The sequence below is a fragment of the Montipora capricornis genome, chromosome 6 (genome assembly GCF_036669925.1).
Source record: "Montipora capricornis isolate CH-2021 chromosome 6, ASM3666992v2, whole genome shotgun sequence".
NCBI lineage: Eukaryota > Metazoa > Cnidaria > Anthozoa > Scleractinia > Acroporidae > Montipora > Montipora capricornis.
Genome location: NC_090888.1, coordinates 2,768,254 through 2,792,253, shown reverse-complemented (window position 1 = coordinate 2,792,253; position 24,000 = coordinate 2,768,254). Strand labels below are relative to the sequence as shown.

Below are 24,000 nucleotides of genomic sequence, written 5' to 3'. Positions count from 1 at the left end.
TGCCGGAAGAGTGAAAAATAAGAACCCTCTCCCGCTGAAAGAGATTGCTGCCGGAAATCTTCCTTGGCGCAAAATATCGCCGTTGAGAGGTCATTGAAAGTCGTTCGCGATTGAGAAGTCGTACACCCTGCCTTTTGAATCGTGTGCGCCTCAGAATGTAGATTTAAAAAGATGATATTTTTATCTACCTTTCCTTGATATATCTAGGAACAATCTGGTGACCCGACTCTGCTAACACAATGTGAAAGTCGTAAAACCTGTATTGAAACTGCCACCCAAATAAGGCTTGTTTACCAATGAAGGGGATCGGTCAAAAGAGAAATTATTTTGATACAAGTTTCAATTAATTAACTTATTTAATAATTAATTTATTACACTTTTGTTCATCTAAAAACAATCCGGATGTTACAATCAAAACTGCAATGATCAAAAGCCCCTCAAACCGTGGTTTGCCGCAGAAAAAGTGCTTCAAGAACAGCTGTAAAAAACACCAGGTCAAGATCGCTAAATGATAGTTTTGTTACTAATGTGAGTGCTGGATTTCAAACTGAAACAAAAGATTTGCTATTTGTCAGGGAAGAATATAAACATTCGTATCCCCAGCGATCTGCCTGTAGGCAGATCTTGCTTTTATTTACACGGACGAAACAATCGAAACTTAAGAGAGACTATGAAGTCCGTAAAACGTGACTTCTTAAAGTTCCTCTAAAATAGAACAATTTGAGCCAGGAAAGGATATAGGCACTAAAAGGCTTATATCGCTCGCAAATATATAAATCTTTTCGGCTAAATTCTTCGAATGTTTGAAGAAAAGGTTTAAAAATATTCAGTTTTCTTGTGACTTAAGGCTAACTTCTGCTTGTCTTGAAATTGAAGAATAACTTCCTTGACCATTACTTCCGCTTTAGGATTTCAATTCCGAGTTAAAATTTATCAAAATAAAAAAAAAACAATTTTACAAAGTGCTTGCTTCTTCCTCGGTGGTTCTTTAAGAGGGCATGGGGCCAGTGCTCGATGTTGATATCCCCATTGAATTCATAGACAAGTTAATTTGTTGGGAAATAGAGCGCATTTTTCGCATTAAAGCTCTACAAGTCAGGATTTTAATGAAGGCTTTGCGGAACGGTTTCAGTCTCCACGCGAAAACGAATGGGTTCATACTTGAATTTGCCATGATCAGAATGTAATTAATATCTCTTGCCCAGTGAATAAAAACACAACTGCAGTATCCGCAGAAGCTAATAACATAGATAAGAACAAGTGAAGGAAGAAAACAGGCAATGAAAAGCGATAACATTACCAGAAATGTTTTGGTAACCTTTTTCTCCCATTTCAGCGTTCTCATTTTGATATTATTGTGCTGCCCAGGGCAATTCTGAATTGTATCCCAGTGTTTCACCTGATGTTTAAAAGTTCGGAAGACTTTTGCGTAAGTAACACAGAGCACTGCAAATGTGGTCACAACCGCTGTATTGGCGAAAAAGAACTGATATTTCAGATACCCAACTTTGAAGTAAAGGAACGGGAAACCAATTGAGAAAATCCAAAGGACACACGAGATGACAACAGTTCGTCGAGAATCCAGCATCAATCTGTATTTCATAGGGAATGAAATGGCAATAAATCTATCAACAGTGATCGCAGCGATACTCAGAAGCGATGCTGTGCAAGATATGAAAGCACTGATTCGTCTAGCGTCATCTCTGGGAAGAAGTACGAGTCGTTCGCTCATTGCCTCTCGAACGTAGAATTCCACTGACAAGGGCAGCGCCAAACAACCGACTATCAAATCCGCTGCCGCCAGATTGGCCACAAGGAAATTAAATGGCGATCGCAGTTGACGATTTGGGTCGATAATGATGGCGAGAAGAACAAGGACATTTCCAATCACAGCTGTGACTGCGAGAATTGAACAAAATGTGGCTGAGGTGATGCTCAACTCGGTCGGGGCTGAGATGTTTGTGCAAGGATACAAGCCGATCAGAGACATCACGGTTCAATGATTGTTTCTCAGTAAGCAGTTATCAGCTCATTAACCAAAGAAGCGAAAGTCGTAGTTAATTAGAGCAACAAGTGACCATAAGTTCCGGATAGAATGAATCTCCGCATAGCAGGAAACTTTATTGAGGGACTTGAGGACATGTCATTGGTTATAAATAGCGAAATTTGGAAAGTTTCCAAAACACGCGCTGTCTGAAAGGGATGATGTAGCAGCTCTCGTAACGTATGATGTGATTGGCTGGCTACCTTAGCCAAAAACAAAAGACTAAACAATAACTAAAACAATGACTTAGACTTAAAAACAATAGAAGCTGCTTACAATACCAAACGATAGCAGGTTTCGAGAGCTGCTACACTACTGTCTGAAAGAATAGCATGACTCCAGATGGGACTATTGAATACTGAGAAGGAGAAATGTAAAGCGCGAGCATTGCTACAACAAGTTGCAAAAATAGTGGAGACACTTCACCTTCTTGGTCCGTTATTAATTTCCCTATTATCTCTCACACTGCAGCCCCCCTCCCCCGCTAATCAGTGTTGCTAGAAAGACAAAAAAATGTTGGGAATTTAAGCAGTCAACATTGAAAGGGGGAAAGGGGAGAGGAAGTGGGAAAGGTTTAAATTCTAGATACGGCGGGCATTGGAAGCTAGAAAAGGTGTTTTGAATGAAATTGTCTCAACAATTTTGCAACTTGTTGTCTGAGTTGGTTGTCACTGTATTGCCGTACTGTCACTTTGTTTATTGGAACGGGAAGGCGTCTATCGTTTGCGTTTAATATGATGTTTCCAGAAAAAAGGGTTTAATTCTCTGATCTGCTGTGAATGGAAAATGGCCAGCGATAAACTGGATTTTGGCGGGGTTTCGGTATGACGTAATTTGAAGGCATTTCAGTGCTTCGAACATACACATAATTTGGTACACGAAAAGGTGTGATTTCCATTCTTTCGCTTTTTAAAGTACGCTAGAAATATCCTGGAACCGATTTCGAAATAATTTGCCTTAAACACCTATATTTCGGTCGACACATGACATCTAAAGCACGCGCAACATGTACGAAATTAGCTGTTGTTTACGAATGAGAAACAGACATAACCTCTCCTTTAACTGCGATCGCATGCCATTTAAAGGGAACATCCACTTTCCTAAAAATCGATAAAATAGACGATATGTACAGGATTTCTAACTGTGTGAGCTTTATGACGAATCACCAGGTAATGTATTGGGTTGATTAGAAAAGAAAGTACTAGTTGAATTGTGCTGTTTCCTCGAAGGTACGATTTTCAACTGTAACGCCACCATCCCGGTTGACGTCACCAAGAAACACAATAAATGGTATTGTGTTTCATAATATGAGCCATGTGTAACTTTCGGAGCATCAGATCTGCAGTGCAAAATACTTTGCTCGCTTTAGTATGTAGTACGGAGTCTTCTATTAGCGATGATAAGTCCAAACACTCGAAAATCGATGCTACCGTATGTCAATAATTAATATCCTTTCGTGTTTCGTACAATGTGCTTTGCACGTCGCGTGCAAACTTCTGAAATGTTTCAGAGCTTATACGATATTTAATGATTGTTTCTTTAGTTCCTGTTTTTCTACGTTGAAACGTTTCCCTATAGGATTCAAATCCGGACTGGCAAAATTATTGCAATCAATCAGACAACAAGTTGCAAAAATAGTGGAGACACTTCACCTTCTTGGGGCATTATTAATTTCCCCATTATCTCTCACACTGCAGCCCCCCCCCCCCAAATCAGTGTTGCTAGAAAGACAAAAAAATGTTGGGAACTTAAGCAGTCAACATTGAAAGGGGGAGAGGGGAGAGGAAGTGAGAAAGGTTTAAATTCTAGATACGGCGGGCATTGTAAGCTAGAAAAGGTGTTTTTGAATGAAAGTGTTTCAACAGTTTTGCAACTTGTAGCGTAAATAGTCGCTATAAATGTTAGGTGTGTATAGGGATCTTTTGATATGAAAGCCAGCCAGAGAAACAAACTTGCGAGTTCTGAAATATACCCTACTCTCGAAGTTCGCAATTAACATATCAAAAAGATTCGTACGACCGACATCAAAACAAGGACGATTGCTCAAACTGATTAGAACAGTTAACCACTCCAAAGAATTTGTAAACGAAAATGGTGACAACACGAACAAAATCGAAGGTCACTGGAGACAAGCGAAATGCAAACTTCCTAAATTTGGAATTAGAACTGAACATCTTTTTTCTACATATTTGGCAAAATTTTTGAGGCGATATATGTATAGAAACGAGGATTTGTTTGCTGTATTTCTGAATGATGTGAAAAAAGTCTATGTAAGCATTTTGGGACCCAAAACAAAGGCACAAGCAGATGAACGCATTAGGGCGAAAAATAAATGGTAATATTTGTGAACTGTATTTTAAGTTTTGTATTGTAAATAAAAAACTGAAAATAAAAGATCGGGGAAGATTTTTACTTGCGGACGACTTCGGGACTGCGGGAGCACCCTTCTTGACTTCTTAAGTATTTCTATTTTGTTTCCATATGCAAATATTTATTGACTACGGGAGCAGGCATTTAATGTCACGCAATTGTGGCCGGGTATTCTGAAGTTTAGCCATTGTTTGGATAGAATCATTCTGTTAGAATCTATTTATTCCAGCGTCTTCAATGTTTTTTCCTTAAAGGGGCTGTCACGCGAAATTATGTAATTTCATTATATCCAAAATGCCCTAAAAGTAGTCTAAGAATGAAACTTAGCAATAACCACTTAAATCTGTTGAACAACACAAAAGAAATACAGCAAAAGGAAAGAGAAGCATGGCTGGACACAACTAGCTGGACAAGATTGAAACCGGATTGCATTTTGTTAATCTTGAAAAAGAGTCGGCCCTACGTTTTTCTAGTTTATGGCAATCGCCTGCATTAAAGGCCGTTTTTGCTCAGAATCGTCTTGTTTGTGATGCAACGATGATTTTATCAGTAACGGAATTACACATTACCATTTTCGAGTTTTAAACTTGTGATTAACTTAAGATTTCCCCCTAAACACCCTAAAATAACGTGACATAGCCCTTTAATCATAATTCTGCTAATACTGAGAATTATGATAGTTTCTAACTTGAATTCAGAAAAAAAGGGGTTATTTTATTGTATACAACTAAAAGCGTTGGGCTTAAGCCAATGATCATTCTACCCCACGTTTAGATAATTTCCCTTTCCCTCGACTGTCATATCTTACAACATCGGTGATCAAACTAAGAGATGACTTTCATGGGAACCTGGGAACCAGAAAATGTTCCGCTTCATTTTTTTCAGACTGTAGCTAGTAATCAACAGTAAGTTGAATTATCTCATTCCAAAACTCAAAGAGTACATAAAAGCATTATTTTCTTAAACGAAAGGACTGCTCATCCCACTGCTGTTGCAGTTTGTCGCAGCCAGGAGCTCGTTTCAGCTGGGCTCGATTACCCGAGCCGCTGTTTCGGGAAAAGAGCCTGCGCTCCTCCATGGCGGAAATCGAGCCTACGTTTCAGCCAAACGTTCAGCTATAATCCAGAAAAATGATCATTTTCATGTGTTCCGCTCCAGTTGATGCTTTGATTGTTAACCCTAACTTGAAGATCTTAAACTGAAAAGAATGTAAATTTTACTAAGAAGCTTAAGCTTGCCAGATATCGGAAAAGTTTAATAAGATCCTCAAAAACTTAGTAAGACATACAAAGTTACAATTTGAGATGCAAATTCTTCAGCCGTAAAAAATCCAAAATATACACTGAGTGTACAAATTGTATGAATGCTAAAATAAATATTGCTACAAAATTTTCATGTGCCAGTTTAAAAATATATGGCAAAAACGTTTAAAATATGTACAGAAAACTTCCCTAAACCAAGGCTATGAAGTCCTTTTAACTAGTTTACAACCTAAACTCGTGAAAGTTCAAGTGCAACAACTAGTTCATTTTGTACACTGAACTTCATTCTGGAAGCATAAATTTGTATGCCATGAGTGATGATTCACGTGCATGTTGTACTGTGGACGGCTTCCTTTGAGCGATAATTCACGCTACTAAGATGTGTTAAATAAATGCACCCGTCTTTAAAGTCATGTGTTCTGTTCTTTTGTTGCCTTTTCTGACTATTCATTACTAACAATAACCAATACCAAACTGGATTGCGAGTACAAGTTTTCGTAATTCTAAGCACATGTATTTTTTTTAAGTGCTCGAGCTCAGAATGAGAAACTCACGCTCATACTCTAATCTTTAAGGGCCCACAGACGGATTTTTCGCGCGTTGCTAAGGAAGTGAAATGTTACTTCCGGTAACTGACGTCATCATGTCATGAGCTGACAAGAAAACCCACTCACAAGCAAAAGTCACCGCACAAACTGTTGTTTCCATCGAAGGTTTTTCCTTGCCCTTCCTCGCGCTCGTTCTCAGATCAACTGCGCATGCGAAAACGAACTGACTTCCGGTTTGAGAAAAAAGCTAAATTTCCGGCGGTTTTAAATTGAATTATTTTTTTTTTACATGGCACGCTTCACCCCCAAATACAGAATATAGTTAAGCATTGATTTTTTAAAATCATATTTTTTGAAAAAGTTATGGGTATTTCAGTATCGTTTATGTATTTAAAAAGAACATTTTTCAAAATAAAAAGAAAACCATGCTTAGCTGGATGCAAAACCGAATACAAATTATCAAACCATTGATTAAATACCCAAATTGCGTAGCACGGAGAAAAATTTATAGTTTCCTTTTATTGGTCACGTGACCATGGGCGTGGTATGATGACGTCATATTTAGGGTCATTGGCTTACAAAAGTTGGAAACTGACCAAAATAATGCCAAATTCTCTCAAATTACTTAACCATTACATCCTTCGCAACGCACCCCAAAAAATACGTCAGTGGGCCCTTAAGGTCGCCAATGGCAGAGCAATGCCTTTGAAGGTGTGCTGTGGGCATCAGTTTAACTTTCCAAAACCACACATTCTTGGCACACCATGACACAAATGCCACTGGGTGTGGTCCACAAATAAGGAGGGCGGCCCAGGCTCTTGACACCCTCTCTTTGATATCTACAACTAATTGCAAGTATTCTCAGAGCCTCTGTTGCTTGTAACAGTTGCTGACTATAGAGCTTAGCTATGCAAAACACACCTTTGCCCCTCTAACATAAAGGTATTTTGTCAAGACAAAGTATTCCTTGCCAATATCTTTGATAAAAGTGGCAGGGAACGGAAGCCTCAATGAAGCCAAAGTGAGGCATGGCATCTGGAATGATTTTTCAACTGTTTTTGTTGACTTATAACGCAGGAAATTCCTCACACTTAAATGATCATAAATTATCTGCACCTTCTTCAAATATGCATTGTGTCAAAATCGGCTTTTTTTTTTGGACACATTTGGCATTGATAATAAAAATACTGTCAGCAGAACTGTTCACTGCTGCGTAATTCAATTATCATCTGAATAGCTTCTTGTACCTGAGGATCCAATTCTTGTTGATGTGCATTAAGGAGATGAAGTCTGTACACATTGAGGGTTCTTTGGTGCTCAGTCTGAGCCACCTCAAATTCATGTCTGAGTTGTTTTAATTCTGAAAACAAACGAACTTCCTGTTGCTCGTTGTTTTGTGAATTTGACAGACTGTTCTTACCTACATTGCACTGAGGACATGTCTGTTTTTCAGAAATGGCCCGTTGGAGGGATTCATTTGTAATCTTAACTTCCTCTAGTTCCTCAGTCAACTTGAAAATTTCATCTTCATTAGACTCCTTAAGCTGCTGATACACTGAAAGTGGTATGGAGGGCATACTGGCCTCACTATCTAAAAAATCTACACTTTCTTCTGTGTATTTTTTCAATTGTTGCCTTAGAGTTTCATTTTCAAGTTTTAGTGTTGTGATCTGTCCATGCAGGGATATAAGCTGCCCTGACTGATCATCATATTTGACCAACTTGTCGGCACTCTTTGAATCCACTCCTGGCAAATCTATATCTTCATCATTTTCACTGGAATTAAAATCTTCTGTGTCATCCTGGAAGGAAGCCACTTGGGCTCTTAACATTGCTATTTCTTCTTCCGCATCACTTCTGGACTCTTTCTCCTTTGACAAACTGCTTGTGAGGTTCCTAACCTCTTCTTCTAGTTCCCCTATTCTTTTTTCTTTTTCCTCCAATATTTCTTCTTCAACATGACCATTTACATGATTTGTAATTATCACAGGTGAGTCCAACTTCTTCGATTCCTGCTGTGCTTCTAGATTACGGAGCCTTTCTAGAGCTTTGTGGTATTGAATTCTGAGTTTATCCATCTCCTGGTTAAGCATTTCATTTTCCTCTTCTAATTCTTTTATATCATCCGACAAATCTTGATTTACTGCTCTAGCAGAAGACAGTGCTGTTGAGGCCTTTGATGAGAAAGATTCATGTGCTGATAAACTGCTCGATGTTTTCCTGTCTTGTGTAAAATTCGACACATCGGGCTCAGACTCATCTGGACTGCTAAACTCCAAAATGGCCTCGCCAGCTGGGACACTGTTGTTGTCTTCTTGTTCAGTATCTTCTGATGATTCGACCATATCCCAGTTAGCAATGGTTGGAGCATTGTGCATGAGATCAACAATCTCTTGATAATGACACAGCCGAGCATAGTCCTCAGCCGTGTGATCATTGCTGTCTGCTAACTGAGGATTGGCTCCTCTTTTCAGTAGCATCTCGACATTCTTGGAAAGTCCCAATAATGAAGCATACATCAATGCAGTCTTTTTGGAATGATCAGCAATATTAACCTTTGCTCCATTTTCCAAGAGCAGTTGGACAACATCTTCGTGAGCCCCTTGTATTGCCATCAACAGAGGGGTCCTACCATCTTTGTCTTTACCATTCAATGGTGCACTATTCTTAACAAGAAGCTCAACACATGCATTATGACCTTCAGCGGCTGCATGATGAAGAGCTGTCATTTTCTTACCATCCTGAGTTCCCACATGGACCTTGTGCTGTAACATTTTCTGTATGCATTCCGTGTTCCCAGAGCGAGCTGCCACATGAAGAGGGCTACAGCCAGACTTGTTGACAACTGACAAATCAGGTTGATCCTCAAGTAAGACATCAAGGCATTCAACATTTCCATTCAAGCAAGAAGTGTGAAGAGCTGTTGAACCACCAGGACTCAATTTGGTGGCAGATGTTCCTTTCTTTTTTAGAGTAACCCTGAGTTTCTCTGTGTCTCCATTTTTTACACATTCAATCAGACGCTCATCATACTTTGTCCAATCCAATCCATTTTGATGACTGAAATCAAGTTCTATTTGTGAATTCCGTTTTACCAATTTGCCCTTGATCTTCTTCATACCAAACCTCCATTGATAGTTGTAAAGCTTCCAAAAGGTTTGAACTTCCTTTAGTAACGTCAAACAAGGCTGATTAGTCCAGCATCATCCTAACGACAAATAAATAAATAAACAAGTCATGTTTCTTTGCTGATCAGTGATCTCATAAAATTTATTAAATTAATGCTCAATCACTAGATACACATTCAATGGGGTGTAGGGATGGCGCAGTGGTGAGAGCACTCGCCTCCCGCCAATGTGGCCCGGGTTCGATTCCCAGACTCTGCGTCATATGTGGGTTGAGTTTGTTGGTTGTCTACTCTGCACCGAGAGGTTTTCTTCGGGTACTCCGGTTTCCCCTCTCCTCAAAAACCAAAATTTGATTTGCTTTGCATTGTTAATTTCAATTTACAGTGTCCTCGATTAGTGCTCTACGGCGCTAGAAGATTAGACACTTAAATAAAGTTCCTTTCCTTTCCTTTTATGTGTTTTTTGGAACAGTTTCTTGCAGCAAACACAATCATTCTAATGTTTTAGAAATAAGATGTTCAATCCTTTCCATCCATGGGCTTTCATCTCTGGGATGGCGCAGAGAGATGAGGCGTGGATTATTGAAGTAACACATTTATTAGCGAAGGAACTCAATTCAACAAGTACACACTCAAAAGTAACATTACTTTCTTTTTTCTAACTGTAACATGGTGGCCTGGGTACTACCAACATGACAACCACAGGCTGGAACTAGAAATAAAGCAATATCACGACATTCATGACATCCGATAACATTCTACAATCCTGGATAAAAACCGATGCAACTTTTCTCAAGTTGCATCCTTCAGAACTGTCACAACAACTACACAACACTAACACTCTGCCCCTCCCCAAAAGCAATGCAGTTTGTGGAGAAGTGCAAATAACCGAGCTATCCTTTAACATTATTTGTTTTAGTGTTTAGCTATGGAAAAGGAAGTATATAGTAACAGTAAAAAGTGAAATTATTAATTTTGTTCCCAGGCCCTGAAAACCCCAAAAAAGATACCTTTCCTACCTTAACCCAAAAATAAAATTAATGTGATTATCATTATTATTGTTATCATTAATCCCTAAACTTCAACCTACATTTTTCACTTCTTAATAATGATTATCTCTAAAACTGTCATTTGGGTTTGTTGTACAACTTGGAGCTCAAAGGAAAAAAAGCTTATTACAGTCCCTAGAAGAACTATACTAGTCTTTTTTATTTTGACTTTGTTAAAGTTATTCAATGTAGCTTAAAGGGGCAGTGTCACACTATTTTAGTCAAACTTCAAAACACTAAAGGATGTCTTGTATCAATGAAGACCAAGAAATAATGCTGTTGTTTTGTTACCAAGAACCATTGAAGTGCACTGAAGCTATTCTTTGTTGTTTGCGGTGAAGGATGGAAATGGATTGAAACTTGAAAAAAAATGGCCAATTTTTTTTCAAGTTTGGAGAAGACGTCGTCAGAAAGCCACCAAAAATTAACTGCGAATAGCTCTTTGTACCATAAAATACACTTTCATCCTCAGGAAAGTTATAAGTGTGAGCTTAAGTCCTAATTTAGATTTTTACTCAGTTTTGAGCTAACAACAGCAAATTTAGCATGACAGTACCCCTTTAAAATAAATCTTGTCTTTGGAACATGCAGCAGCTTGTCCAAGGTCTCTCAACATTGCTATGATGCTGTTTCTGAGAAAAGGAAAACTTAAAACAGGCACAGCACAACTGTTTCTAAAAATAGGACCCTTTGTTCTCACAGCCAATGAGGCTCTGGTTGGCACATAAATGACAATAAGTGACATCAACAATATCTTTTCTATACTTTTAGTTTGTTGCCATGCTACAAAACTACCATGATTACACATAATTGGACAATAATATTATTGTAGTTACATTTTTGTGCACTCTATATTTTGTGTTACCCATTTGGGTTAGGTTTTAAGTGCCTAGTTTCAAAACTTGAATGTTACACAATTTCATTTGCAAATTAATTTTTTTTGTTTTTGTTTTTTTGTGATTGTGGCTTCGATCTGCATAAATACCTGGTCGGAAAACTATCAGCTGTTACTAATACGCTTATTTGTGTTTCACGCTAGATAATTGTACTGGCAATTTGATTCAAAAACGTTATTCCCGTCTGAACTAAAAGGTGTAGATAACAGCAGATTTGCCAAAGACGTCATTCTTACCAGAAAGGATGCATCAGACAGAAGTTACTCGATCAACACAAACTAAAAACAAACAGAGAACTTGGTCACGCTTCTTTAATTCCGACGCCATAATATGTTTAGTAGGGATCACAAGATGATCAAGCATATTTTTATCCCAAGAAACATCAAAAATTAAAATAAAAGTGTCGTCAACGAAAGGAACCTTTCGGTTTTTTTCTAGCGGTTGGATTTAAACAAATTTCATTGATCGTGTCGAACGCTTGTTGGTACCAACGCGGAACCTAACGAACCCTACCAGCTGGATAGTTGCGACCACTACATAAAGAGATCTTTCTAACACATAAAAGATGGCAACTAAATTACTGTATACTCTTTCCCTCACCTGAACACAAATAAAATACGGCACTTTACAAAAGTAAATTGACATACACTATCATCGTCATTCCGTCGTGGACGCCTCTGCCTCTGCACCAACTAAGACGAATCAGAGACCTGGAAATGACTTGAACCCGCATTACCCAACACTGACTAAAACAAGATGGCGTCGTCTGGAGACAACGCAAGAGTGAAGGTTCGTTGCGTTCACTTGACACATTTCTCGTTGTTCTTCAGTTTTCCATGAAATTTACGCCTTTTTTTCTGTTTCTTAAAGGGTGTCACAATAGTAAAGCCCGTGATATTTGGAAATGTGTCTCATTACTTTGGAAAAAAACGGGAAACAGACGGTCATACTCACGGCTGGACAGTATTTCTTAGACCTTTCAAAAACGAGGTTAGCGCACAAGACTTGTTGTAAACTTATTCCGTGAGATAGCATATGCCCTAGGCGATAAATCCAAAGCTTAAATATTTCATGCAAAAATGCCTGCAAAATATTTGAAGCAAAGTTCTCACTTGAATCACTGAAACTTGTACGTACATGTACATGTAAACGTAAGATTTAAAAAAAGATGTTTTACGAAAAAACATAGCTGAAAAAGATTGAAAAGAAAGTTCTTAATTAAATCACTATCTGAATTATGTCAGCTCAGAAAGACCCTATTTATAGAGCAGGCAAAATGAAAAATTATTCACACTGTTGTTGCACAGGGATGCAATATACATGTATCAAATATCATGTCCAGGGAGCCACTACAGACAGGGCCATTTTTGAAGCAGTATCACTGCAGTGGCTCCGCGGCTTACCAGTAAAAGTCAATGTTTAAGGAACAAGGTTTAAAAAATGAGTAAGATACATCTTTGAGTGGATTGGCGATTTGTCAGTGAAATTCCTTCTTTAAGAACGAGTAAAGTATATCTTTGGGTGGCTCGGCGGCTCATCAGTTGACTGCCGAGCTGCCAAGCCACTGAAATAGTACTTGTTTCAAAAATGGCCCTGTATTCCATAGTTTTACCCAATATCCAGTGTTGAACACTTCCCCTCCCCTCTCAGGTTGCAATGACAAAGGACAGGCTAACATCGTTTAGTCAGGAATGGCCGTTTTTATACTAGAGACGCATAATCCGTCCAGACGAATCATGCGTCTCTTATGTTATCCGTCTGGTGTAAAGACGGGACGAACTATATGAGACGCATAATTCGTCTTGGACGAACTTGGGCAAACATTTTTTCTGCGTCTGGTAAATTTGTCTAGTATAAAGACGGGCACTAGACGCATAATGCGTCTGAACGAACTTTCCAGTTTAGTGCATCTTTGAAGACGCACTAAAATAGATTCTTCGTCCAGACGCATAATGCCTCTTGTGGCCGTCTTTATACTAGATGAATTTAACAGACGCAGAAAAAATGTTTGCCCAAGTTCGTCCCAGACGAATTATGCGTCTCTAGTATAAAAACGGCCAATGAGTGATTTAGCAGATCATAGTTAGTAGTATGAGCAGATATATCCAGAAATTAGGGGACCGGGAGAGGGGATGATAAAATTATGGGACTTTCATGCATGCACTGAATCCTTATGTCTAATTCTTGGTTTGCACCGACGTGACAAGGCGGTCATGTTGGATGGCAATCCAATCATAGGCAGCCCAAGTTCGCGTCACTAGAGAGCGTGTAGTAATTACTAGAAGGAAGATGACCTTTGAGTAAAAGCGGTGTTGTGTTACAGGCGGCCGTTGAGAATTTAAGCGCGTTATAAGACTTTGTATGGGAAATAAAATACCATCGATTATGAAGCCTAAAATGCCTAATGTCTTAGAACATTGGAAACACAGAATTCCCGAAACGGTAAAATAGGCTCCAAAAAGCACAAGAATACACCAGAGGTGAGTCATTTTCATTCCTTTTATTGAATGAATGTTAAATTGAGCTTTTTTTAGGCTTCATAATCGATGGTATTTTATTTCCCATACAAAGTCTTATAATGCGTTTAAATTCTCAATGACTGCCTGTAACACAACACCGCTTTTACTCAAAGGTCATCTTCCCACTAGTAATTAATTATTGCACGCTCTCTAGTGACGCGAACTTGGGCTGCCTATGATCCAATACAATTTCTTTTCGCAGAATTTGCATAAGAATAAAGTTTAGTTCCCAGCGTGGAGAGACGGGTTATTGTTCTTACCATCCAACATGGCCGCCATGATGTCACATGCACTTGACCAGCAATACCTGCTATTAATAGATTGGCTTGGAGTGAGGGCACAATGCCTGATCAAAATCAAAGTTTTAAAATGTTTGTGCGTGCAGTACCTTTTTACATGCAACTAATACTTAGACAGTTTTAGCGTTTTTAGTTTTGCAATCCCTGCAGGACATGTCAAGTTATGTAAAGAAAGTCCATTTCAAACTCCATGAAAGTTATGCAAATCCTCTGAGAGGTAAGAAAGATGGAAACTTATTTTTTTAATAATCATTTATGATGACCTCTGCACTTTCAGCAATTTCTCCTCAGTTACCGGTATTTTAAGACACCGAGTGTTGTTCAGGCCACGTCCCACATGAAAGTCATGTGTACTCTTGGTTGAGCCAATGGGTCTGTTCTTTTAACTAATTATTTGCTTTTATTATATGACTAACTCTGTGAGCGGGCAAGATGAACCAAATCCTGCTCTGTGATTGGCAACCCAAGCGGATGGAGATGGAGATATCTTGCCCGCTTGGTATTTCTTGCTTGGTCCCACAAGATCAAAGATCATTTTTGGTGTTTTATCCCACATAATAAATCCTTTATTGACCAAGCTTGTTTAGTCACGATGTCTGGATATTGGAATCATTTTTTTTTTTTTGCGTGTTTATGGACCGAGATGAATATAAAAAAGAGCTTGGCAAATATCCAGCCATCTTAACCTCGTGCTTGGTCAAGAACCATCTGTATTCTCACCAATATCACTATAACTTTTCTATGCAGTAGTAACAAAGCCTCCATATGAAGTAAACGAATCAGGATGGGGTGAATTCGAAATTCAGATCAAGATATTCTTCATGGATTCATCTGAGAAACCAGTAAGTTTGTCTGGAACCTCCAGTGGAGGCTACCTTGCAGATTGTCACCTTCTTCTCTAAGTATAATTTATTTAAATTGTAAAAATGATTAGATTTTAGGCACTTTGAAACCTTCAACAAATGCGATAATTTTTGCTACCCTGTTTTCCACTTCCATTTGACAAAAAATATCACATTACAGCCCTTTTTTCTCTTTTTGTTCAGTAACTTAATGGAGGGACTGGTTAACCCATTCACTCCTCAGTAAAGTCTCAAAGTCCCAGGAATCATTGGGTTAAAGAATAATATTAGTTTGGTTGCGGAGTGACCTCTTAAAGAGCTGGACACAAGTAGCTCTCAAATAACTTTCTTCAAACTGCAAACAATGTTGTTTTATAGGTTACACTGTATCATCTTCTGAAGCTTTTCCAAACAGAGTCTGCTTTAGCTTCAGGAAAGAAACAGTTGGTGTCTGAGTTCTACGATGAAGTTGTAAGTGAAAACTACTGACGTCGGATAGATAGCCTGGGAACGCAAACGCATTCCCAGTTGGGGGAGAGAAACGGCTGCCAAAAATACAAATGTACGTCTGCGTTCACAGGCTATCGGAGAGAAGGCCTTTCATATGACCTTGAAAAATAAATGTAAAAAAAAAAAAAAAAAAACAATGTAAACAAAAATGCAAAATATTTAATTGGCTTATCGAACAAAAACAAACAAGGGCAAATTTTCATTGGCTTAGCGAATGCGGATGCAAACAACGTCATCTCTCCATGGAACTTTTTGGAAAGTTTTGCTTTGATGTCATTTGAAAATGCAGTAATGTGATTGGGCAATTGAACTGTTTACTGCCCATATGAGGTGTTTCTTTGGCTGGAATAAGGAGAAGCTTTGTTTTAATGTTGCCAAACATTGGTCTGTGAAACAAACTGTGAACACTTTTTCAAGGTCATACGAAAGTCTCTCTATTCTGTGTGATGCAACCATTCTTTATGTACCCCTGATTCTATTACTAATCTACATAGCAGTAGCCTGAATTTCAGCCGCCTCCTCTGCTCGCTAAGTCACTCGGGCCTCTCTCCCAGAGTGACTTAGCGAGCGGAGGAGGCAGCTGAAATTCAGGCTAACATACAGTAGCAGATGTGTGTAGATTTGTTTGGATCTGTAAAAAACAACTGCTGTAGCCAAAGCGAATTTTCTACAATTTTGTATATTTTAGTTTTTTTGTAATGGTAGGATACAGGACTACTTAAATTTAGAAGCAAAGTTGTTACCTAAATTATTGTGAAAGCTTAACCTAATTGCTCTGCCTAATTGCGATGCCAAATGATATTTTTTTGCTTGTCTCATTGGCCCAAAATAATGTTATCACTGTGATTTTAATTGTCTTATAAGATTCACGTTTTGAAACGTTGTTATTTATTTTTTCTAGATATTTCAAGACCCGACTCAAATGATGCATCAGTGTTTGTTGAGTGCACGGCAGCTGCCGCCAATAAAACATGAATCTGATTGTAAGAAAACATCTTCTGTTTGATCATTGGCAACTTTATTTGCAATGCCCATCTGTCTGAGTTGTTAAAACGAGACCTGAATATCGCTATTTGGATCAGACCTTTGCTTAAAGTGTGACCAAAAAAAATCAATTCTGACTTATTTTTCTTTGTATTTCAAATCACTAAGAGACCAAAGATTTAAGCCTTTATTTCAAAAAGACACTTGTTTATTTTATCTGGAATTTTCCAATTTAATGGTCCGCCATTACTAACTTTAGGATCTTGAAAGAGCTTGATCGAGGAGAAACTGACTTCAAAGGCTTACTAGTTTAAGAATGCAATGCGTGTGTACGCCGCAGAATTAATGTGCAGCGTGGAAGTTTTGAGCTTTCAGACTTTTAAACTTGCGTTGCAGTCACACGCTGAAATTTTAAGCTAATGAGCCTCTCTTTATAGACACCTGAAAGCTTCAGGTGGTTTCAACAGCATTCGAACCCATGACCTCTCTGATGCTGGATCAATGCTCTACCAACTGAACTATGAAGCCACACAGTTGGGAGTAGTGGGGTTTCTAAACGAAAAAAAAAAAGCTTAAATCGTCCAGTTAAAGTGCTAGGATTACTTCTGTCTTTTAAGTTTATTCATTTAATTTGATTTTCACCACCCAGGTGGTGAAGGGGGGGGGGGGGGGGGGTCACACAACAAAGCAAAGTGTGCTCTTTAAAGCGACTGATCACAAAAACGGGAACTCCATACCCTATTGGAAAGGAAAGGAAAGGAACTTTGTTTCAAGTGTCTAGTCGTTCTAGCGCTGAAGCATTAATTGGAGGCACTGGAAACTGAAATTAACAATTAACTCAAATCAAGTCAAAAGTTGGTTTTTGAGGAGAGGGGAAAACCGGATACCCGGAGAAAAACCTCTCGGTGCAGAGTAGAGAACCAACAAACTCAACCCACATGTGACACCAAGTGGGAGGTGGTGCTCTCACCACTGCGCCATCCCTACAGCCCCCAACAACTTTGCCAACAGTGTAATAACAAGGGCAGCGAGATGAGACCTAGGGTTTAAAGTCCTTACAAGGAAAGGTTACGTTTATACAAACGCTGGCCGTGTAGCACTTAAATTTTAAACAGAGTTAGCTGAATAGAGTGTAATGGTGGTGAAGTGCTAGATTTCTTCCCCATATGAACCATGTGAGCGTTAGCCCTACTGATGGAAATGGGCCCACACAAGGACAGAGAAAAACTCTATAAACGTAACCTTTCCTTGTACTTGTACATGTTCATTGCCGTGACTTTAACATCTTCAGTTCCCACGGCCTGCTCCCGTCTGACCTTGTAGCTCAGTCGGTAGAACGGCGGAGATCTAACCCGAAGGTCGTGGGTTCATTTCCCACCCTGGTCAGAGTTTTTCTCTGGCCTCACATGGTTCATATGGGATAGAAATCTAGCACTTCACCACCATTACGCTCTATTCAGCTAACTCTGTTTAAAGTCCTTACCCGAGACGATTCGAATGTCAAACCGTATACGGATGTAATTACAAAGGCAGCACTTTGTCCTCAGTTATTTAAAAGCCCCTGATGTTGGTCCGGCCGGGATTCCAACTCGGGCCCTCCCGCGCACGGTAGTTTCGATGCTTAACCAACTGAGCCAACCAAAGCGTCGTATGATCAGTATTTAAATTCACATTACAATTTCAATACGCTGTCAGGTAGACAAGTATTGAGAATGAAGCCGCGGATTACTATTATCATCAGTTTAATTTAAAGGGTATGGTCCTGTTCGATTGCAGTTGTTTGGAGAATAAACTTTTAGATCATGGGAGACAAAGAGTTACCTAAGGGGCCCTCCGGGAAAGGGGGACGCACAAGTGCTTTGCCGGGGGAAAAACGAACAAAAACCTGTGCTCCGAGCCCGCGCGCCTCGCACACGTGCGCCTCGCAGGTTACACGATTTTCGCCATAGCTTTGTTTCCTAACTTACAACTTATCGTGCACTTTATTTATGTTACAGGGGACGAAATTGAAAGGAGAACGACAGCTTCGATAGGAGGCGCTCGGCAAAAGATTGGGAAAGAAATCAGCGAATTGCACGAAAAACTCAAGGTCTGCAAAGAAGCCATACAACAAATGAAATCAGAAATAGCGAAAGTGGAGCAACAAGATCAGGAACCTCAAGAAACGGCATCTGTGATCCCGAATGTTGTACCATGAGAATAATGTTGACAACTGGTTGACAACAGCTTATAAAACTTGATAACTAATTTGACGGTTTGCTGCAATGCGGTCTCCTTGAGCGCGAGATGAAAGTGAAGGGTGTTAGCCACTTTCTTCGGGGCTTTTTAGGACCAATTTACAATGTCGTGCAGTTTATATTCAAGAAAGGAAACGATAGATACCCCTAACGGGAACTAGACAAGACCACAACGCAAGAGACTACGTTCCCTGCTCTCTTCCCACACTAATTTTATTACCAGCAAGTGCCCTAACCATTGGTAGCTTTAATTACGACGGAAGCACTTCGTTTACTAGATTGGATCATCGTGCGTGCGTGCGTAAGGCCTCGCGTGCGCTTGTTGTACACTCATCCGACAGAAGGGTCTACCAAAGCTGCGATATGTTTCGCAGCCGAAATAACGCCTGTCCTCGCGAAAGGCAGATTTGGCGCGCGTTTAGGCCTCATCCCTCGGTGCGATGGCTCGAATAAAATAGATGAGCAATGCCTTTTTAAAACGATGTAAATAGTTATTTAAGGAAATTTTAAGTTAAAGGAATAAGAAATAGCGTATTTGCCTTGATATTTTAAGCAAGTCTTTGTTTCGGTCACTTATTGAAACCGTGGCATGGAAACCTTTAAATTTTAAAAGTGCGGATAAAATCTACTTTCTTTTCTATTAAACTTGGGGAGGAGGGAGTATTGGAGGTTCAGTGATTCGCTCCAAGGGTACTTTGTTTTACTCGTCAGCATGACATAGCTGGAGGCAGTGTGGCTCAGTGGTTAGGGCGCTTGCCTTGAGATCCGGAGATGCCGGGTTCAAGACCCGCTCTGATCACTCGTTGAATTTGTTCCTGGTAGTCCCTGGTTCAATTTCCCAGCTGCACTTGTAAATAGCCGATTGTTATTCCTCCGGCCAGTTGGGATTCTTAACAGTTGTTGCTGTTGTGTTCTCTTGTTTCGTTGATTGTGTTTCATTGGCCCTAAAAAGCCCCTATGGGGAGCGGTCAATTAAGAAAATTTATTTATTTATTTATTTATGACCTCTAAATTTAGTCATTATTCGCTCTTATTTGATCACTCGCTATTTACTGCGATTTTGATAATTCTGCGGAATCTTACCTTCAAGCGCTAAGTGCCAAACTGCGTTTTGGCTTTCATCAATCAAATTTCCGAACATAGCCGGGAAGATCAACTCCGCCTCCGGAAAGTGAACTGGAGTTTTTGTTCAGTTTACAGCTCCAATACCATTATGACATGTTTTAATCAGTAAAAAGATTCGTACAGATTCCATCGCTTTCCATCGGCGTCGAGTTTGAATATATTAATGTACCGTGGGCCGGAAACAAAGATGCTGATTGGAGGGTTAGTCACGCATAAATTGATTTCGTCATCTGTGGTTGGCGTTGGAAGTTTGATTGATGACAACCTCGTTCCCAGGGTCTCTCTTCTCCGCCTCCCTTGGTCGTTGGAAGAGAGACCCTGGTTGCGGCTGGTCACGTGACCATCAATCCATCCAAAACCGCAGGGTGGGTGGGTACTCAAGTACATTTGGTCGAGAGGACGATCAAATACCATCCGGGGGAAGGTGAAGTTGAACAATTGTTGGTTTCAAAATGGCGCTCGAGTTTCTGAGATGTGTTCAGAAGGCGCTACTTTCGGCTGGCTATGAACATATAATTTTGAAAGTGAAACAAGTAATTTGCCTGGAAAGTTTATATTTAAAGAAAGATTTAGTTGCTGTTCTTCCTACCAGCTACGGGAAATCCTTAGTTTTCCAAGTTCTGCCTCGATTGTTGAGGGAAAGAGAGGCAACACGTGAAACACGTCGGAAACAAAGTCTGTAGTTTTAGTTGTTTCACCTTTGAACGCTTTGATTATGATCAGATTTCTAAATTGAGAGCGAGAGGTGTGGAAGCAGCGGTGCTAGGAGCAAAGAAAGGAATCGACGCTGATTCGCTGATTATTTCCCAGTGGGAAGGAGCTCGTGAAAGTATCACCCAGGCCGGATACGAGATTGTTTTTTGTCACCCGGACGCTTTTTTATCTTGTAATGATGGACTGGAAGTTCTATAAAGCAGTGTTTTGGTTTTGAAACATGACTTTAGCGCGAAAACTACTGAGTCAAGCGACATACCGCTCTCTTCCTGTCTTAGTAAATTTGTCACTGTGACAATCAAAAACCTTAACCCAACCCTGTTACCCCACCCTTCCAGCAGATTTTTTTACCACCCAGATTCTGGGTGGTCACGTGACCAGCCGCAACCAGGGTCTCTCTTCCAACGACCAAGGGAGGCAGAGAAGAGAGACCCTGGGAACGAGGTTGGATTGATGAAAGCCGAAATGCAGTTGGGCACTTGGCGCTTGAAGGTGAATTCCGCAGAATTACGAAAAACTGACCAAGCGGAACGACCGCTATTTAATATCTCAAGAGAGGTGGCAGAAAGATATCGGGTCCACAGCCAAGGTAAAAATTGACTGGAGAAAAGCCAACCTACTGTCTGCTGCGTGCACAAAGGGTTCCAAATTAATTGACCTCAATTTCTGATTTTTACATAGGCGGTTAGCGACCAATACTTCTCTGCAAAAAATAGGAATTGGAGAGGACGGAACATGCGCCTTCTGCCATGATAAAAAAGAAGATCTGCTGCATTTATTCTGGGGATGTGAAAAAACCAGAATTTTTTGGAATGACCTCTCCATATGGCTGCAGGCGTGCCACATGCTTTCAAAAGAGAGCCACTCAGGAATGAAAACAGCCTTAGGTCTGAAGCCAGACGACTCCAATTTTAAAATCCGAATTATTATTTTTTTTTGCCCAAAGGATTTGGATTTGCCGTTCGAAAGAACGGTACCCAACCCAAAACAACTTCTTGCTTTCCCTCAAACAATTGGAAAACAACACAACAAGAAATTCAAAGAAATGGAATCCACTTCTGTCCCCGCTGGAACGAGTCTCTTTAAACATTGATTCCTCTAATTTAAAACTATAGTTATAAATGTAACTTCAAAGGAAAAAAAAGGTTTTATGAAGTGCTAGAAGTCGTATTTTATTCATTAATTTTTTTCTATTAGTATTATTTTTTGTCATGCTAGAAAACATGTAATTTAATGCAATTAGTGCTTGGTAGTGCTGTAATTCAAGTCACGTTCGTATTGCAATACTTATTGTATTGTTTACTGTAGTTTACAATGTTTTATGGTAACTGTGCGTATTTAAAAAATAAAAATAATTATGAAAAACAGTAAGAGGAAATCCTGAGCATGTTGTAGGCTAGTCCCGTGTCCAAACATTTGGGTTGTGTTAAAAAAAAAAAAAAGCCTGTGTCAGGAGCTTATGAGCACCTGCCTGTGTACAGCTGCCCCTCCCCGGGATTTTTTTCCGAGGGGAGGGAGTAACTGTATACAGGCTAAGAGAACCATATCTTAACTTCCCATAATTCCTTCCGAGCTCTTTCAAGAGCAGTTCGAGAATAGAGCGTTTCCACATGACGTCACGGCGGCCATGTTGGTGTTCCAAAACAAAGGAATGGCGGCCATTATGGTGTACCAAACTAATCCTCCGGGAATAGAACTCTATTTTTATGCAAATGCTCTCTTTGTTTTAGTAGTCCAATATGGCTGCTGGTCACGTGAGCGAAAACGATGGCGTCATTCGACTACAACTACCAGAATTCATATTTTTCTTTTCTTTTTAAATTTTGTATTCCCAGCGGCGTAAAAATAGCAATAGCTCAGTTAGCACGAGACAAGCAAAACCAGTTGGATTCTGGTACTTGTAGTCAAATGGCGTCATCATGCAAATGTCCTACCGGGGTTAAACTTTCCTCCACTGGACTAAAATGGCGGAGGACAAAAGAACCATTGTTCTTCCGATTGGGTATTGTTATGTTCGCTTTGTTTTAGGGACATTAATTATTAATTAATCATTAATCCGGTATATGAGCGATAATAGAAGTTATAAAATGTGTAATCTAGGACAATGCGTTTTCTAGCGTTCGGTTGTTTAGTAAACTGAATTAGTTCAGAGTTGACGAAATTTACTAAAAGAATTTCTCCATCCGTGCTTGTCCGATATGAGATTGTACGATGGCCCAGGAGGGTTACAGTCCAGTTTAAATTTTGCACAGTCTAGTTTTAATTTTTAACAGGTCAGTTTTAATTTTGTGAGTCGTCACCAGTTCTCTCACAGGCCACACGTCACAGGTCATTATTTTACCAATACAGAAAGTATCCTAAACATTCATAAAAGCTAACCTTAGGCCTAAAAGCTTTTGTTTATGCGTAATTAGGCCTAAGGTTAGCTTTTATGAATGTTTATTGGTAAAACAATGACCTGTGACCTGTGACCTTAATCTCGTACCCAGATCTCACTCTGTCACTGGAAATGTGAGATCTGGCAAAGTTCGACAGTACACCATTTTTCATTGGCTACTAAAAAAAGGTTGCGGCAATGCAATCTACGCTCCGATTGGTTTATTTCGCGGGGCACTTAGTGAAGGTTTGGTTTTCACAAGCTCGTGTGCTGTTTTCAATAAATGCCAGTTTTGTTTTTTCCGACGCCAGAAAAGCTTTACAGTTAAGGAAAATCATTTTAAAAATTTGCGACGTTTGTGTAAATGGTACCGACGAAAGCCCCACGTACCCTGCCACTCGAATAAAGTTCTGCGTAGCTTGCTACGCGGTACGCAGAAACTAATAAATTCAAGTTGAAGTAAGTAATTTATTCAGAACAGTATTTCTCGTTCTTAAAGCGTGACTCGCGAATTAAGTAGCGATCAATTGCGAATTTTACGGTTAGATTAACTACATTTTTCACGAGATCGTGTCAAGAAAATAGGACTTGTTGCAGTGATTAGGTCTAAGCACTCTTTAACATTTTCGCTTTCAATTTACGGTTTGGTTAACTACACTTTTCATGAGATTGTGTGAAGAAAATAGCACTCTTTTATTGATTAAGCCTAAGAGCTCGTTTCAGTGATTCTGCAGTTGCTTCGACAATTTAACAATCTCGACCGTTCAAAAACAATTGCCTGTAGCGCTTCTTTCTGTTTCGGCTTAAGTTTAAGGTTTCCTTGTCCTCTACCCAAAAAAATCTCTTCAAGAATTCTCTCGAAATCCATGTTTATTCCGCAAAATCACCCAAAATCACAACAGAGTACGAACATGCGCAGTGATAGAAAAGCCCGTATTTCGGGCCTCGCTGGCACTGAGCATGCTCGAAATCGAACTTTACCAGATCTCCCTTCCGTATGACCATGGGAGATCTGGGTACGAGATTACTGTGACCTGCGAGAGAGCTGGTGACGACTCACAAAATTAAAACTATACTGTGAATAAAATTAAAACTGG

The 24,000-nt window shown here is 39.6% G+C and overlaps 3 protein-coding genes across 4 annotated transcripts; 1 reads left to right on the top strand and 2 right to left on the bottom strand.

Annotated features, from left to right (window-relative positions):
• Positions 1 to 337: 337 nt before the first annotated feature.
• On the bottom strand, positions 338 to 2,131 carry LOC138051301 (adenosine receptor A2a-like). Its single transcript, XM_068897480.1, has one exon. It carries the CDS (start codon positions 1,988 to 1,990, stop codon positions 989 to 991), a length of 1,002 nt encoding a protein of 333 aa, XP_068753581.1. The 5' UTR covers positions 1,991 to 2,131; the 3' UTR covers positions 338 to 988.
• Positions 2,132 to 5,648: 3,517 nt separating this feature from the next.
• On the bottom strand, positions 5,649 to 12,001 carry LOC138051300 (ankycorbin-like). 2 transcript variants are annotated; one of them, XM_068897479.1, is made up of 3 exons: positions 11,897 to 12,001; positions 11,533 to 11,574; positions 5,649 to 9,432 (listed from the first exon to the last, which is right to left on the bottom strand). In XM_068897479.1, the coding sequence occupies exon 3, from the start codon at positions 9,341 to 9,343 to the stop codon at positions 7,415 to 7,417; it is 1,929 nt and encodes a 642-aa protein (XP_068753580.1). In that variant the 5' UTR covers positions 9,344 to 9,432; positions 11,533 to 11,574; positions 11,897 to 12,001; the 3' UTR covers positions 5,649 to 7,414. The 2 variants fall into 2 exon arrangements, with proteins under 2 accessions (XP_068753580.1, XP_068753579.1); XM_068897478.1 differs by lacking the exon at positions 11,533 to 11,574 and having other exon boundaries at positions 11,897 to 12,000.
• LOC138051302 (YEATS domain-containing protein 4-like) lies at positions 11,973 to 19,228 on the top strand. The gene is made up of 7 exons (XM_068897481.1): positions 11,973 to 12,085; positions 12,167 to 12,286; positions 14,265 to 14,331; positions 14,862 to 14,956; positions 15,335 to 15,427; positions 16,368 to 16,449; positions 18,448 to 19,228. The coding sequence occupies exons 1-7, from the start codon at positions 12,053 to 12,055 to the stop codon at positions 18,645 to 18,647; spliced, it is 690 nt and encodes a 229-aa protein (XP_068753582.1). The 5' UTR covers positions 11,973 to 12,052; the 3' UTR covers positions 18,648 to 19,228.
• Positions 19,229 to 24,000: the final 4,772 nt, after the last annotated feature.